We start from the raw sequence: 18,789 nt of genomic DNA on the forward strand, positions 1-18,789 counted from the left end.
GTTATGGTTGGTTGCACTGAGATTCACTACACTGTTATCTTCATTAATTAATAGACTAGTCCAAATGTACTAATCTAAACTCAAAGAGGAGAGATTATGGATAATGACAATGGCTTTATTTGACATATAAAAATAAATTAATTCAACAAGATAATTTAAATGATCAATGGATGACTTGTAATAACTTTATGTGGTATAAAAACAGATCAAGTTAATTTAACAAGATAATTTGAATGGTCAGTCAAATCATTCAAGATTTAAGACATCCCCGCCCCCTTCCCATTCTTAACACACAGTGGACTCACTCTAAACCGACTTCGATCGGGACGGGTGAACAAGCTATTAAGGTCGGTTTAGAGGGAGTTTTTAGATACTCATAACAAGCACTTAACATGTGATATCACCAATTTATTAATCCACTGAACAAGTAATTATCTGTTTGATTGGCACTTTAGAAGTTGGTGAGTAATTAACAAGTTACTAACAGTTAATCCTTGGCAGGTCAGTATGTTGATTGCTAAATACACACCATGTTTTGGCTGATGTAATATCTTGTGAAATCACAATGTCTGTTTAGAGAAACAATTTGCACTAAAATCATGTTTTGGGACCGGATTTGAGAATTGGAATTCGGATGAAGGGGTGTAGGATTATAGGGTGTTTCTTATGTGACATTATAGGGACAATTAGGGACCAAATAAATATGTCGGTTTACAGGAATGTCGGATTAGAGGGATGTCGGTATAGGGGTCGTCCACTGTACATGAATATCATTTTGACCAACTTGCCTCATACCTCATGGTGTGACGATGTGCACTTCGTGTACTTTATGCCGAGTACCAGAGAAATTCAGAAGAAAGAACAAATGAGAATGAAAAGGGTTCGTTTAATGCCAGCGACGGTGAAGATATAAGATATGAAACATATATTTCACAGTAATAACAATTGCTGTTAAATGCTGTCCAGTGCATTTACCCGAATAACAGGAAGTGTGACCTATACACATTCAGGCTGTAAGCAACAGATGTACAGTGACAGTGGCGCAGCTATAACGGATTTGTTTTAAAAATAACATGCCCTAAACATTTCGTCATTTTCTTCTCAACATAATATTGAGATTTATTAATCCAACCTATTGGAGCGAACAACACCGACGGTTCCGGCAACCCGGCTGGCCCAAAATGGTTCTAAACTGGTATTGGTCGTTGACAAGTAGGAGACCTTCTTTGATATTTAGTAGAAATTGTACACCAGATGACTGTGTTTTAAACTGAATACCAGTTATGCGTGTTGTTGACCTGATGCCAAATATGTTATCAAGATGAGGATGACAGAATCTTATATCTTCCAGAAAACCTGTTGCAAGGGTTTCAATTTGTCCTCTTCAGTGACACAATGTACACAAAACGTTAGCAGATTGTCAAGGTCAACTTGACAGGACATAGCTGATTTCCAATTCACACCAGTGTTCGGGAATGTGAGTGAGTGAGTTAAAATTTTATGTCACATTGGCGACGTTTCAGCGACATCGTGACGACAGAAATTCATAAAGTAAGAATGAATATAAACATACTCTACAAAATCTGCCATCCCTGTCATAAAGCTAGTGTGTGAGTATGTAAAACATTTAAACTATCAATAATGAGGAACACTGTATTAAAAAGGGTTAGAGAACACTAGCAACCAAAGTTAGGCCACCATACTAGGGGCAGTGGGGACTTCCCTAGCAGGATTTACACCACCCCTTCACCTGCTAGTGATTGTACACAATGTTACCTAGATATCTTGAATATACAAATAAACTGCGTTTATAAACGGTGAAAGAATAGCATGTTGTTTTAATGATGTGGGCTTCCATACCCCCTCAAGGGGACAGTAGTTTTACAGTATTTCAGTAGGTAACGTGAACCTGCTGGTTAGCCTGCCACTGTATTCCGTAAGATCAGCAATGGGCGTAAACATTTATACACTTTCATAGCAGCAACGATTAAACTATTGATTGTTAGCATGTGGTGGGGGTCAGCGTGACCCCATACAGCTATAACATTGTCCAATTTTACTTTCCGTGCATAAATCAATATCCTTGGAAATATAGGTATTGTTCGTTATCACGTAACATGTATATTTTTATATCTGAAGGCGTGTCCCCGAATTATCATATACATGTAGCAATTCCTGCTTCATGGAAAAGGTGCAGAAGACACACTGAGGGGCAGCGTCTGTGGTGGTCCGGAGTTAGGTGGCTGAAGGTGTCTCGACGTGACTGATAATCAGTCACTAGATACCAGATAACGACCACAAAGCAGGTAGGTCTGGCTTGCGTAAATTCACTTCATGTGTTTCTATCAATGTGACTTGTGGACCTTTCTCTGTTCACCAATGTTTCTCCATGTACTGATGCATCTGTTTTATGTTTACCGTACGATCGTGAGCTTTATTATATGATCTGACATGTAGTGCTATGTGCGACTAGAAATACGCGCAAAGATCAACGCGATGAAAATATAGTATGAAAGAAAACTACACAAGCCTTTGAGCAGATGTTTACCTCGGCACAATGCGACATTTGTGAAAATGAACACTATTGAAACAGAAAGTTGTTGAAGCTACCCACTTCAGCCTTTTCGCCTTTGTTCGGACGTATCTGCTTGTAGCGTCTGAACAGGTCATGGTGCTCCAATTAACAGACTTCTTTGTAGTTTTAGGCATCCAAATCTTGACATTGATAGCATGCTTTACAAACAATAGTAACTCAATCCAAGTGCATCTTTGAGCAATAATTCCATAGGTGGCCGAAATAGTTAAAACTATTCTTATTATCTCTTAAAGTCACCTTCAAGCATATCACGTTGATAATCTTGTATCGTTCTGCCATCTGATATCGTTTTCTGTTGCAAATTGTATATTGTTTTCCCAACAAAGTAATGCTTGTGACTGTAGGTCCAGCAGCATCGAAAATCACTTTATACTGAATTCTATTTTACAAACTAAACAAAGAGCCGCAAGTAAGATTGTTTTAAAAACAATCATGTTCATGCTTTACCACCCAACAGTGATTTACCAAAAAGGAACCTTTAGTCAGGTCTGATATGACTTGTTAAGTGCACTATCACATGTTTACAACCGTAATTTGAATCGACGTGTTCGATATGTTGCATGTCTTTTGTCGCTGACGTTTCTCAACTGTTTCACTATTGATCATGGTGATGGCCACATCTGGCTTGCTATTGCTGCTGAATTCTTCCACCATATCAAGGCTGAGTCAAGCGTATTGGGTGAGACTATTCAAGTGAACTGTTTTCATGAAGTATGTTTGTTTCAGCTATAGTGTTTAAGCGAAAAAATGGAATAATTGCTCAGTTCGTTGTATGTTTTCTTGTGTATTTAGGGACGAATAAGGAACGGGACAGGAAGATAAGACTTCATATGTCATTGAAGGTGATCTCTCTTAAGTATAAAACGACCAGAGGAATATGAATCTTTGCTTACATATACACCCATTACACTACTTGTTCGAGGTTGGCCAAATGATCTTTGAAGTTTCGATACCTTATCGACATTATTGTGATTGATCTAAACACATGATAAATGTGGAACACCGTTTATGCCTGTTATTATTTGTGGGTCGCTTTCATTTCAAAGAGTAACCACATGCACCTTGAATCGCTGGAGGGTATACCCTATGATGTTGTCGTACAAATGAATGATACATTTCTTAAGATGAACCTCGAGGAGGACCCTGTGCTGGATGCAATGTTTCAGGCCTGTGTTTTCACGACTGACGTAGGCAAACAAGTTGGATTTAGATGACATTTTGTCTGCAAGACACAAGTAATTGGTAGTATCGAAGTTTTAATGTATTGTCTGATACATTACGTGAATGCTGAGTATGGCGTGGGCTGTTTTATTTGATTATTTGGTACAAAACCAATTTCAGAATAAGTACTGACTGAAGCCAGACGTCCCGCAGGACGGATTCTAAATACCTTGTGTTTGTACATTATTATATTGGAAAAAAAGAATAGTCATCAGTCAAAGATCATATATATTTGAATTAAGTCGATAGCATTGACCCTTCAGTTGATTACATAGTTGCTGATTGTTTGGGACTTGTGTGTAAATAAAGTCGGCGTTATGTACTTTAAGTCCTCGGTTGACAGTGTGTACTCCAAGTGCTCACTTGGCAATGTGTATTTGATATCCCCACTGCGCCAGACGACCTGCCGGGCGGATTCTAAATGCCTTGTGTTTGAACATTATTATATTGGAACACCCCCACCCCACCCACCCACACACACGCACGACAGAGAGAGAGAGAGAGAGAGAGAGAGAGAGAGAGAGATGAGAGAGAGAGAGAGGAGAGACGTTGTTATGTGTCAACCACGTCAGCAATCCTGACCACCGGATGCCGTTAGTGGCCTCGTACGACAAGCATAGGTTGCTGAAGACCAATTCTAACCATGACCTTTGCGGCTATCATGACTCATCGACCTCCATAATAGTTTTTGTCGGCATTGTGTGATCAGGCTTATTTCAGTTTCAAAGTTTGCCAAATACAGAAATGTATGCCACCATAGCCCAATCAACAGATGCATCGTATACCTCGACCTGATTTGATTTGACGAAGAAGTTTGGCAGGATTGTCATCAGACTGCATTCCTGTAACCACACATTCCTGCTCCACCCTCGACGGTGTTCTGTAAAAAGGAATCGTTAGTTATATTGCACAAAACGTACCAAGATAAGTCCTCAGACTGCTTTCCATCAGCGCATTTCATTCATGGTGGGGCACAATACATGACCAACATTACCTATAAAATGTACCTTTAGTCGGGTAGAATATACCATGTGGTTAAGTGCAGTATCATTTTTCAAACGTTATATGTTTACACGTTCATATTTTAAAAGTACGTGTTTGATATGCCATATGTCTTTTATCTCTGACGTTCTGCTACTGTTTCACCATTGGACATATTTGATACTTATTCTCAACTGTTGAGCATCAGAAATGCTGTAGCAACATCACACCTTTTGTTTATTCTGAATGAAACGTTGATCTGTCTTTAAATAACACAGGATTATGCTTCTATGAAGTTTTAATGGCATGGCTTTGATTCAACCCCAAAGGACAAACACAGTAAAGATGGAAGATGGCACAATGTACAGTGTTATATGTGCCACTTTTCCTTCCCAGAAAGAACCACAGACGTCATTATAGGTTGGACATGGCCCACACCATTATCCTGCAGAAGAATCACGTGTTTCTGAAGGAGGAACTTCAGGTCGACCATGTGCTGAATGTCTTGTATGCGGAACGTATCTTCACATTGGAGGACTATGAAAGGTGTAGAGACTCTGGACGAGAGAAATGTCAGGTGTTCCTCGACACTCTGAGGAAAAAAGGAGTCGAAGGGTACAAGGCATTCTGTGCAGCCCTTGATAGGTCACAGCCATTTATCAAGGCACAACTTGATGCTACTTCAACTGAAGAAGGTTTGTATGTGTAAAAGTTTCGTGTGACTGAAACACAAACACACACACACACCACTCTCACACACAGGTGTATATCTATATGTAAACACTTAAGATAGTAAACAAAGGGCTTGCTTATGAACGACTTAGGGCAGCGCTATTTACTTGGGTTGAAATATCGTATTCAGATCGTCCTCTGATAATAACGTGTCAGTTCAAATAGTATATAGCAGTACATTGCAGGCAACCAGAATTATATATTACAATATTTAGAGGCGTTGTCTCATTTGTGGGAAAATGCTTTGAGACTAGACAGTCAGCAACGTCATAATCTAAGGGGAATACCACTCACCTGTTTTGCCCGGAAAGCAGAGACCCCATGATGTCATAACATTTCAAGGCTTTTAATGTGTGTTCTACTTTCAGTGTGACAAAATTGAGCTTATATTTTCAATCATTGATATTGCCCGATTCTTAAATTCCGATATGAAAACAATTTCTACGTGCACACTTAGGCTTTAACATCGTACTTGTTTTATGGACGACTTGTGATAACTACCTTTCCTGACAGCTGCAGTGCCTGTGTAACTATAAGTCTTCAAGATTGTACGACATGATGGGACGCCATGAATATCATACATTTCAGGTCACTCAGATCTCATCTATGTGAACAAGGACAAGCTGGAGGCTCAGCACAAAAGGGAACTTGATGGAAAAGATAGACAAATAGCAGCACTCCACACTGTGAGTTTTTAAAATGCAGAACATCCTTGTCAGTTTATCACATGACAAGGCAAGTAGACAAATCAGTACTAATATCCAGATTTTAATACTTCAAACTGGGAAGGTCATTCATGTTTAGTGGTCTCAATTTGGTGAGTGTGTCAGGTGACATCAATCCACAAGGTGTACAAATTAACTCGTGAGAGTCTGAACACCTCGTGTGACGTGACATATTTGCATATGGAAGGATGGACTGTTGCTTCAAACTGTTCGTCAGACCCTATTCATTCCGTGTGGTCACTTCCCTCCATGGCAGTTATTTCTATATAAAACGTCTTTTCATTTCTTTTCGTATGACACACTGACTGACCGTGTTTACGAGTCATTAACGTTTGTTGTCAGGAAATAGAAGGACTTCACAAAAAGACAAGGCCCACGCTGAGCTGAAGGGAACAATTAAAAAGGAAAGAGCTGAACACATATCACAGACTGAAAAGCACAATTATGAAGTTGAAGCTCGTAAGCAGACAATTGTCACATAGAGGAGAGAGAGAGAGAGAGAGAGAGAGAGAGAGAGAGAGAGAGAGAGAGAGAGAGAGAGAGAGAGAGAGAGAGAGATATTTACTGTCAATAAGCTTGGTGGAGTCGTGATTTATTACTTCTGCAATTGTCTCTTGTCAGTAAAAACAGAATTATCCAAGACCGATGCGGATTTACAACAGAGTAAAGAAGAATGTGAGAACGTGAACAAGGTGAGTATTTGAAAGAAATCACTTGCAGCGCATACGAAATAGAAACAAATTGGCACCTGTCACATCATGACATGTTGATGTTCTGGTGATTAATATTTAATCATGGGTGAAGGAAGAAAAGGTGAGAATGGATTTGTTTATACATTGAAACTGAGAAACATCTTCTGAAATTAAACAAAAAAAGAGCACATATGATCAATAGATGATGTGATAAATGCCGTTACAGAGACTACAAGAAAAACAGGAGGCATACGATGCTCTAGTGGGTGATGCAAGGTCACAGTCTCCAGACTGGGTGGACAATACAGAGCAAGTCCAACATGGAGGTAGAGTGGGTGGAGGGACAATCTGTCTTTCAAATTAAACAGTTATCTCAAATATTAACACAAGCTTCAATACCTAGCCCTATATCCGGTCCATTGCATTTTACCTATGTTGTGTTACTTTTCTGCCATCAGGTTCTGAGGAGAGAATGAGCCAGTTTTCAACTCAGTCCTGTTGTGATGAAAGTCAGCTTCGTCTTCTTCCATGCCTTCATTCTGCCTGCAAGCCATGCCTTGATCAAGCTACACAGGTAGATGAGAACTGCCTACACTGTCCTTCCTGTGGTCGTGAGTTCACCATGGAGCAGACATCAGTAGACCATGTCAGACGAAATGAAGCTGCCTATAAAGTCAACGCGGATGGTGAGATGAAATGCAGCTACATCGAAGGGAAGCATGATGCTAAAGTTGTAGTGTACTGTCACGAATGTGATGAGAAGCTCTGCTCTGACTGCCATAAACTCCATGACACGGTGACACGGAATCGAAATCACAGAGTAACTGAGATCAACCAGGCCGAGAATATCCCTATGAATCAGTGGCTGAAGGACCGTTACTGCAGAGACCACCCTGACAACAAACTGCAGCTATATGACCACACGTGTAAGAAGGCAATCTGTCTTATATGTGACCGTGGGGCCCACGAGATGCACAAGAATGAAGATTTGAATCAGGCCTATGACGTTGCAAAGGATCAGCTGGAGGAACAAGTGCAGAAGCAACAACTTAAACTGAAAGATGTCACTGGCAGAATGGAAAGTGTCACGAGACACCAAAATGAACTGGGTAATACTCAGAGAAAGCTGCAAGAAGATGCCGCTACAGTTTGCACTAGTGTTGCTGTACGGTTCCTTCATCGACAGAGACAACTGATGAAGGAGATTCTAATGAGTCTACAGGCCCCTCGTGTAATGGTTCAAGATAAACTGGACACTTTACAAGACGTCCATACTTCAATAGTATCGGCGATAGACTACACCCAGAGAACACTTGAATCTACAAGACGAGAGGAGCTCATTACTCTCACAGATGTAATGCAGACGAAATGTGATGAAAATCTGAAGCTGGAGCTTCCAGAAGATGACACACAAGACACAAGAATCCTTCTTACCTTTCAAGGCCAGAGAGCCATGGAGGAACTTATCGACACATTTGGTGGTCTCGCCTCCAGTCTCAACATGGATCATATTCCAGATTCTCAGCCTACTTCACAAGGTGAATATAAATCAAGACAGTTTACGTTTAGATTATGCTAACGGATATGGACCCTCGTCTCGTTTGACTAATTGAACTGGACCTTTGCGTTTATGATTCAGTCAATTTGAATAGTTTTACAAAAAACAGAATACTTGTTACTCAACTATATTTATGTTTCACGTATGCAAAGAAATATAATACTTTCAACTGATTTAATTGCGAATATAAGCTGTAAAGAGACAATTAAGCATCAACGTCATTTTAAATTTCTCTGGTCTGTATTCTATTTCAGATCTGCTGACGATGATAAGGAGAGAACGAGAAACCATCATGGTATGATGTCATGTTACAGTAAATATAGTCTCCAATAATCCGCACATGTATGCATGTTTGTATATGAGTGTGCGCGCATGTGCCTGCACGCGTTTGTGTTTATATATGTAAGTGCATGAGTGTGTGTGTGCTTGCGTGCGTCCAACTCTGTGTGTGCGTGAGTGTGTGTATGTGTTTGTCGTTGATGATAGACATATGCATATATGTACACACACACATACTGTGCTCAACAACTGATCTGTTTAATGCGAGGGTTGTTGTTGTTTCAGATGCATGAAGGGCGGTGGCAACAACTCCGACAGATGATACATAGCATCATCCCAGGTAAATTGCGACACCATGGTGGAGGACTACACAGCAAATAACACTAGCAGCTTTCAAACCTTACAGTATATAATAACCAAGTGCTTAAATCATCATTAACTGAAAATGTAAATATGTTTTCTACCGACCTAATGTTACGTTTTATTGACGTAATCTTCTATAAACACCAACAATTAGATCCTTGTATCCAATACAATACAAACATATTTTTTTCTTCTGTGAACAGAACTGAAAGGATCAGACAGCAGAATGGCGAGATCACAGGAACCTGAACAGCTAACATCACAAGAAGTGCATGGCATTGTCACAAATGTACGTCCAATATTCCTATGAGGATTCTGGGTTTCATCAGTACTCACTTCTTGTCGCAAGGGACGTCACGGTGGATTGAGAGGTCATTCCATCATTTCAAATGAGTGCATGTCCTCGTAACATGTAGGTAGTTAGGTCATAACTCCCAATCTCAGTCACAAGTATATTTGGCATGAACCTGGATAAACTCACAAACACCTTCAATAACGTGTGAATACGCATTCTCTGAATTTATGGTACACGATATGGATGAAAGTCAACCGAATAAGGTTTTCTGTATTAATGCATGAGTAGTGTACACTTAACTTTCAGCTCCTAACCGCAGCATTCATCCCCGACGAGACAATTCCACGTGGTATTACGTTGCAAGGTATGTACAATCTGGTTTATTTTCGTTCTACCAGAAGGGCAAGACCCGCTGTCTCTGTTCGCGAACAGGTACCCTCATTGATCTTCATCAAGCCATTCATAACATTTTGTCTTGAGGCCCCAATGAAATCTCTTTCAGCAGAGACGATCGCGTTTTACATTTCAATTGAGTTCCCATAACAGAACTAGTTATTCGATAAATATTCATACCTACAAAACCACAAATTCATGATGAAATTTAGTAACTGCTGTTTAATGTAGACTTGGATAACATGAAATTTCACATTTTGTCACGAATCTTCCAAAACCTAATTACACATGGCTGTGAAACGTGTATCAGCTTAAAACGAAAATAGCGTTTTCAACAAGTACATGCTTGAAGTGTTTAGTTCATTTAAGTTGACGATTCCAGGCTATGTATCACACTGTTGTTGATGTTACAACAATTATCTGTAATGACTTCCATCAACTTGTGCCATAACCACATCACCTCGACGCTCCATGGTATGACTTAAAATATAATATATGTAAAGGCGGTTGAACCACCACCCACTGACGAAATATCATGTAACAATTACTTCATATCTTATCTATGTTCAGAAACAAGTGTGCCATTGTGATGTTTTAACCTCTTCTTTAACAGGCTATGCCACATTGCACGTCATAAGACAGGACCGCAGTGTTAATTTCATCATCTGTAAGTAAATTTCAATCATCATGATTGTACTATGAAATACAGACCTCTGATGTAGAGTGTAGCTCGAAACCCAACTTCATTAATGACGCATCATGTAGTTTCGTGCATTTCACTCAATCCAATATCAGACATAATTTTCTTTGGGGTTTTTATGATGATAGATAACTCACTCGAAAAAGGTCCTGATATATCCGATATCACATTTGTTATATCATAATCATAATTATCACTTATATATTTTGGGGCATCCCTGACTGGTTACTCGCCAAATGAAGGCCAATAACGGGTTTGATCTCACAAAATCCGATGAAGCCAGGAGAAATGATAACCTTTTAACATTGTAATAATAATATAATAATATTTCTAGTCCGCTTCTATGACGTTCATATCCGGGCACATTAATACTGTCCCTTTGCCTCTTATAATTATCGTGTAGAACAATGTTACGTTTTTTGTGATGGGATTATAATCACTCTTTCTCAAACATTTTGAATGAAATATATTTAGATTCTGCCCCAGATAGATTTCTTGCGGATGTGCCCTTTTCACTCACTGTTGGATGCGACCGCCTCCGTGGTGTAGTGGTTAGAGCGTCCGCCCGGAGAGCGGAAGGTCGCGGTTTCGATCCCCGACCGCGAAATACCAAAAGACGTTAAAATATGGTACTTGTTGGTCCCTGCCTGGCGCTCGGCATTAATGGGTACATCAAGGACTGGTCGGCTCGGAGTCAGTATAATGTGTCTGAGTGGGGTATTCATGCTTCACTGCGGCATGGTATCTCAATGGGCTAGCACTATAAAACCATCTTCGGTCTGGGCTAGTACAAGCAGCCGCACATACACATACACACGCATGCACGTCGTCACATGAGCGAAATATTCTCAAGTACGACGTTAAACCCAATTTCACCTCACCACACCTCACTGTTGGATGCAAGAGCTACATTACTGACCCTTAACACTCCTTGCAAAGCATCAGCGAGCCTTTCCTACCCTAGCTGGTGAAGATCCGGATTTCAGCAGTTTGAATCTGGTGGTCCGGCCACCGCCTTGTCGAGGGAACTCTTCACGCATTTACTCGTCTGCACCACCGCCCCACACCTGTGAAGATCCGACTTAGAATTGGTTTTCGGTAATCTATGTTTCTCGTAAGGGGCGGCTGACGGAATGGGGTGGTCAGGCTCGCTGACGTCGTTGACACATGTCGTCGTATCCCAGTTGTGTAGATCGATGCTCATGCTGTTCATCACTGGAGTGTCAAGTCCAGACTCGAATATTTAAAGACCGCCATAGAGCTGGAATATTGGCGAGTGCGGCGTTAAGCAACAAACCAACCAGCCACCACCCAACAGATGTGAATGTGCATCATTTATAAGACCTCGTTTTAGTAGTTTCAGTGGTCCAAAGAAGGATAAAGTGTGCCTAAACATGCTGCTTTAGTATATGACGTTATAAGAGAACTGCAGAACCAGTAAATAGATTGGAAATGGTTATATACTGACCTTGTCTGAAATTGTTTCAATTCAACTCTTACGGACAACCGCCCCCAAAATAGATCAATTTTGAATATGCAGTGTTCTTTAGTCTGCAGGGTTAAACATGTATATGTGTGTTTACCTTAAAATGTATTGATTATTGCTATGTTGCAGTATTTATATATATTTAATTAAATCGTATATTATCCATACCATTCACAAATACGTATCTTAATCAACACACACGACCGGACAATTACCTTCCCCACACAGCGAGTGTCATAAAACTGTGTTCAGTTATTGAAGCGGACGTAGAAGTTACCGATTAACGTTCTGTCTGTTGAACACTCACAAATAAAAATATCGGCAAACAGCAATTTTGTCTGTCTCATTCTTTACTATTTTGTGTGATATGAGTTTAGAATACCTATGGTGATAGTTTTATAGTGAAATGATGTTGAAACATTCCCATAATTAGGGAGCGGTAGTGTCTATTTCTGACCGCCATCACAACAAACTAGGTCAAACTCAGCTGGGTGAAAAAAGTATTTAAACCAGTGTTTATTTGTTTACCAATGCATGTAGAAATGTATGACAAACAATTTAAATACCCATCTTGATAGTATCATGCCGTTATTATTACTATCTAGAGCACGAGCATCGTTGTATTTACAGACGGACGAAAATGGCAGCCGATCATTTAGTGCTCTGTTTTGGAATCACTGACACGGGACAAACAATACAATGATATATTGTAGGAAATACAGTTGCTAAACTCAATAAAATAACAATTGTATATTTCCAGGTCCTAAACTCGAACTGGACGCTGGTCGAGTCAACACACGCTGGTGCCATGTTACTACCGACGGTGAGCTGGCAAACTCGCCGCCCGCGACACAACACACGGACAGTGGCAAGCTACAGAGATTGTTCGGCACGTGTAGCTCCACCCCCATCCCCCTTACTCCATCCCCCTCTAGTGTCACCCCTGTCCCCCACACAACACGTTACTGGGAGACCCATATCAGGGTGGGTGTTGTGGTTAGAGTGTTGGGGTGGCCTGTCCTGGAGGTAGGTGTGGGGGAGGAGAGCCAGGTAGACAGTGAGATGTATGTTTGTGACCAGCCCCGCTCCTGGTGTGTCCGTGTATGGAGCTGTGGCACACACCAGGGGAGTCTCTGTACCAGGGTGTATCTGGCGGGGGAGTGGGGGAAGTGTTACAGTAACACAATGTCTACCACACCCGGCAGACAGGCCACCCTCCACTATGGCATTGTGTTGGATGTCGGGAGGGGTAGAATAGGATTTATTGACATAGACAGGTCGGTTGTTTTAGGGAAAGTTGATGTGGAGTTCAGGGAGGATCTTCTCCCTGTGTTTGCTGTCTGTCGGGTCAGTGACTACACAGTAAACATGAAGGTGGTCAGTGGGGAGGAGATCCTCATGTCTGACATCAAGAAATCACTCATTAATGAAGTCCTGGCCTAAGGAATATACTAAACATGACCCAGTGTAAACTTGTAAATATCACACATCAACTTTATCAGACAAATTCAATACCACAGAACTGAAAGAAGCGGACATAGAAGTTACCTGTTTATGCGTTGTATGTTGTGTACAACAATGTGACAAGGTTAGCTAAATATGTCGGTTTTCTACATGACAGTTTTCATTTGTGTACTAGCAGCATTTTACATCCACACAAGAGTATTGTTATGATTATTATTATGTAATAACTGATCAGTATATGAAACATTTCATACATTTCTGGGACATGTCACAACTAACAACTGAGTTGCTGATTGAGTAAAAAGTTGTTTCAAATCACGAATATTTTGACATATTTTGTTTTTCTTCTGTGAAATAAACAATTTAAATACCCATTCGTTGAGGCTATAGTTTGAAATATAATATTTGTAGCTGTAAAATAGACATGTTGATGTCAGTTCAGTTAGACAATGAAAGTGATAGAAGCGGACATATAATGTCCCAGTTTTAATGTGCCAAAGTACTTGTGTTAGGAGAGAAATGTAGCTACGAAACTGTCTGTTTCTTTATTCTATCAGTCCTGTTGTGTTTGGAAATAATTTAAATTACCCACAGAGGGTTTACTTTGTGTGTTTTTTCTTGGTCCGTGTATCCACACAAATAATGTCAAAAGTACAATCCTGCCATGTCACAGAGTTGATTACAACATGGCCCCCTATGTACATTTACATGTGTGTATAAAATTGAAAACTGAAAGTTGTGTGTGAGTTACTGTCTAATTGAAACACTGGGTCTACCTCTGACAATGGGGTGTGTAGAGATGGATGTGCCACTCTTAGAGTTCCACGCCAATTATAAAATATCAGGCTTTAGTTTTGGTCAGTATGACATGAGTAGATATAAAACATCTACCGTCTGTACCTGTTGTGTTTGACTCCGATCTGTCTACTCCTCCAGTAAATTACAAGGTTGAAATAGGGGATAAATTATCACCAGAATCCCGCTTTAGAGAACTGTTTGTATTCAACTATTTTGCGATGTCATGTGGACTGGTTGACTTATCTGATAAATACATGCATTGACTTTCTATATTTCTATATTGTATGTATCTGATAACATGTCTGATGTTCATTGTGTAAGATATGCTAGGTGTTAGCTGATGTTATTTAATATGCATTGGAATAAATATTGGTATCAATCCTGTCAGGTTTTGCTGTTTACCGTGCACAGGGAAGTGGTCCACCTGAACAATTCTGTTGTCAATTTGCTTTATCGATTAGGTTTTGGTGTTGCCTGAATTATGTAAACTAGGTGATTCAAATATATTTTATTTCAGTTCGCCGAGAAGCTAGATAGTACTGTTCTTTGTAGGGCAGTAGTGATATTAACATTCTTTTTAATGTGAGTTTATAAATATCAAAACATCTAGGCGGGCCTGTGACAGATATAGTCTACTTTATCGATTTGGTACTGGTCTGCCTGCCTTTAGTTTTATGTCAGCTGTAGGTGTCCCGAAAGTAAAACTGTTGAAAGGTTCAATAAGAGTTTTTTCTGGGACTACGTAGGATCTATATATTTCATTTGATTGTCATTTATATATCTAAACAAAATTTAATTTACCTGATACAAAATATGCTCTATTTAACATAGATGTTCAATATAGATGGTTGTTAACAACGTTTAGGGGTGGCAGTAATAATCGAGGTATATAGTTAGTTACGAGCAGTTTTACCACTTACACTGATGGAGTTATTCTATGCAATGACAATGATGCTATTGAACGTGAAGTGGATGTCGTGTATCATGAAATGAGGATGTATTATTAATGACACTTTAAACATGGTCATTGATGTTCACTTAAGACGTTTCCGCATATCTCCAGATGTGAATGAGATTGCAAATTGTAACCTGTTCTGAAACGGGTATTTTCTTACTGTATGTTACTGTAACTGCCACTTCATTCCTTATGCAAGCTGCAAACAGACCTTGTACCATGGGTCTTGAAGCCTTTATACAAAATAAAACACCATCTGTCTGTCCGTGTGACTGTCTGTCATTATTATATCATGTCAAAATATCCCAGTCAGAATAATAATATGCAGTTGGATGCATAATTATACGTATGACAAACTTATAATGTCCGTTCTTATTCCCCGCAACGCGTTTCCGGGGATATTTAAATGGACTCCGTCCGTCCGTCCTTCCGTCCGTCCGTCCGTGCACATTTTCCTTTCCCGGAGCTGAACTTCAAAACCGTTTAATATTTCTTCACCAAACTTGGCACATCGATAGGTATGGTGGTATACTTATGCCTTTTGGTAGTTTTGGTATTTCCTATATAAAATATGTTTTTGCGTTTCCATGGCGACAGGTTTGACTTCGACTGAAATTGGTGGTAGTGCTCTTTTATGGTGCAGAACTTAAAAACCTTTCAGTTCTGTCTTCCGGTTTGTAATATAGTCAGTGACTTGGTCGACACTTCTAATTGTATCCCAGTTGCGTAGATCGATGTTGATGCTGTTGAACACTGGATTGTCTTGTCCAGGTTCGATTATTTACGGACTGCTGCCATATAGCTGGAATATTGCTGAGTATAAAAGTAACCTCACTTACTCACTAACTTACTCACTGATATACACACGGAAACATTTGACAAAGTCATTACTAGTGGACATATTCATGAAGGGTATTTTGCCATTATATTGATGACTTTGTCTTTTTGTTATACCATATTTTATATCCTAATATATCACATTCCATATTATATTTCTTATCACTTATCACAGATACATCACAAAGTGCGTGAGTCTACAGAACACACTTACATACATGACGTAGTGAGTCAGTCTACAGTATACACTTACATACATGATGTAGTGGGTTAGTCTCCAGTACACACATACATACATGACGTAGTGTGTCAGTCTACAGTACACACTTACATACATGACGTAGTGGGTCAGTCTACAGTACACACATACATGCATGACGTAGTGAGTTAGTCTACAGTACACACTTACATACATTACGTAGTCGGTCAGTCTACAGTACACACTTACATACATGACGAAGTGGGTCAGTCTACAGTACACACTTACATACATGACGTAGTGGGTCAGTCTACAGTACACATTTACATACATGAAGTAGTGGGTCAGTCTACAGTACACACTTACATACATGACGTAGTGTGTCAGTCTACAGTACATACTTACATACATGACGTAGTGGGCCAGTCTACAGTACACACTTACATACATGACGAAGTGGGTCAGTCTACAGTACACACTTACACACATGACGTAGTGGGTCAGTCTACAGTACACACTTACATACATGAAGTAGTGGGTCAGTCTACAGTACACACCTACATACATGACGTAGTGGGTCAGTCAACAGTACATACTTACATACATGACGTAGTTGGCCAGTCAACAGTACACATTTACATACATGACGTAGTGGGTCAGTCTACAGTACACATTTTCATACATGACGTAGCGGGTCAGTCTACAGTACACACTTACATACATGACGTAGTGGGTCAGTCTACTATACACTTAAATACATGACGTAGTCTACAGTACACATTTACATACATGATGTAGTGGGTCAGTCTACAGTACACACTTACATACATGACGTAGTGGGTCAGTCTACAGTACACACTTACATACATGACTTAGTGGGTCAGTCTACAGTACACACTTACATACATGACGTAGTGTCTCAGTCTACAGTACATACTTACATACATGACGTAGTGGGCCAGTCTACAGTACACACTTACATACATGACGTAGTGGGTCAATCTACAGTACACACATACATGTCGTAGTGGGTCAGTTTACAGTACACACTTACATACATGACGTAGTGGGTCAGTCTACAGTACACTTACATGCATGACGTAGTGGGTCAGTCTACAGTACACACTTACATACATGACGTAGTGGGTCAGTCTACAGTACACACCTACATACATGACGAAGTGGGTCAGTCTACAGTTCATACTTACATACATGGCGTAGTGGGTCAGTCTACAGTACACACTTACATACATGACGTAGTGGGTCAGTCTACAGTACACACCTACATACATGACGAAGTGGGTCAGTCTACAGTACATACTTACATACATGACGTAATGGGTCAGTCTACAGTACGCACTAACATACATGACGTAGTGGGTCAGTCTACAGTACACACTTACATACATGACGTAGTGGGTCAGTCTACAGTACACACTTACATACATGACATAGTGGGTCAGTCTACAGTACATACTTACATACATGACGTAATGGGTCAGTGTACAGTACACAATAACATACATGACGCAGTGGGTCAGTCTACAGTACACACTTACATACATGACGAAGTGGGTCAGTCTACAGTACACAATAACATACATGACGCAGTGGGTCAGTATACAGTACACACTTTCATACATGACATAGTGGGTCAGTCTACAGTACATACTTACATACATGATGTAGTGGGTCAGTCTACAGTACACACTTACATACATGATGTAGTGGGTCAGTCTACAGTACACACTTACACACATGCCGTAGTGGGTCAGTCTTCAGTACACACTTACATGACGTAATGGGTCAGTCTACAGTACACACTTACATACATGACGTAGTGGGTCAGTCTATAGTATAGACTTACATACATGACCTAGTTAGTGAGTTTACTGTACATACGAACGTTTTCCTGAAACCTTGTTCTGGGTCGTTTGTTCGATGTGTAACGCTGCACGCTGTAATCTCCCAGCTGTTTGGGGCAACCGAAAAGGAAACACACTGTCTATAAGTAGGAGTAGGATAAGTAGGAATAAAAGTGAGAAAACATAATGGATTGCTTGGTCGTTTAGTCATTGTGACCAATCTTCAATTATTTCAAATAATCGGACCACCACTAATGAGCAGCAGGAATAAGTATACACAAATACAGTAAATAATTTTCATTGATACCGCATACTAGCCTAAGACTGATGGATTTTAAATAGGATCATCAATATATCTGATACATGGGGTAAACTTACATTACCCTAAGGTAGTCTCACGAGTTAATGTATTCGTCACCACTCTCCCCTTTCCTTAAACTACCACGAGACGCACCCCATGTCGCTGAATGTTCTTTGCGAAAATGCGACATACCAAACAGAACGCGTGTAATGATGAATATTTTGGTCACAATAATCACGATGACTTGAATACAGCATGGCAGCAGATGATCGTTTTGACATAAATCGTAGTGATGTTATGCTATAGATAATATTATAGCTATATGAATTATTATTGGTTGTACATACAT

At 40.0% G+C, this 18,789-nt stretch overlaps 2 protein-coding genes across 8 annotated transcripts in view; both read left to right on the top strand.

Annotated features, from left to right (window-relative positions):
* Positions 1-5,210: 5,210 nt before the first annotated feature.
* LOC124260726 overlaps positions 5,211-18,789 on the top strand; it is a 135,444-nt gene continuing 121,865 nt past the window's right edge. For 5 of the 6 annotated variants that reach the window (XM_046695035.1, XM_046695030.1, XM_046695031.1 and 2 more), the window contains exons 1-2: positions 5,211-5,493; positions 6,119-6,216. In XM_046695035.1, coding sequence (XP_046550991.1) covers positions 5,226-5,493; positions 6,119-6,216 — 366 coding nt within the window. In that variant the 5' untranslated portion in view covers positions 5,211-5,225. Of the gene's footprint in view, positions 5,498-6,118; positions 6,217-18,789 lie in introns of all 6 variants that reach the window. The other variant, XM_046695037.1, reaches the window with a different exon arrangement.
* Positions 6,995-18,789, top strand: part of LOC124260727 (E3 ubiquitin-protein ligase TRIM33-like) — a 55,962-nt gene continuing 44,167 nt past the window's right edge. The window contains exons 1-8 of one of the 2 annotated variants that reach the window (XM_046695040.1): positions 6,995-7,273; positions 7,406-8,485; positions 8,760-8,800; positions 9,070-9,124; positions 9,351-9,436; positions 9,749-9,806; positions 10,449-10,502; positions 12,782-14,667. In XM_046695040.1, coding sequence (XP_046550996.1) covers positions 7,162-7,273; positions 7,406-8,485; positions 8,760-8,800; positions 9,070-9,124; positions 9,351-9,436; positions 9,749-9,806; positions 10,449-10,502; positions 12,782-13,464 — 2,169 coding nt within the window. In that variant the 5' untranslated portion in view covers positions 6,995-7,161 and the 3' untranslated portion in view covers positions 13,465-14,667. Of the gene's footprint in view, positions 7,274-7,405; positions 8,486-8,759; positions 8,801-9,069; positions 9,125-9,350; positions 9,437-9,748; positions 9,807-10,448; positions 10,503-12,781; positions 14,668-18,789 lie in introns of those variants that run through there. The other variant, XM_046695041.1, reaches the window with a different exon arrangement.

Source organism: Haliotis rubra, unplaced genomic scaffold (genome assembly GCF_003918875.1).
Source record: "Haliotis rubra isolate DU_JTF1 unplaced genomic scaffold, ASM391887v1 Scf772, whole genome shotgun sequence".
Lineage (NCBI taxonomy): Eukaryota > Metazoa > Mollusca > Gastropoda > Lepetellida > Haliotidae > Haliotis > Haliotis rubra.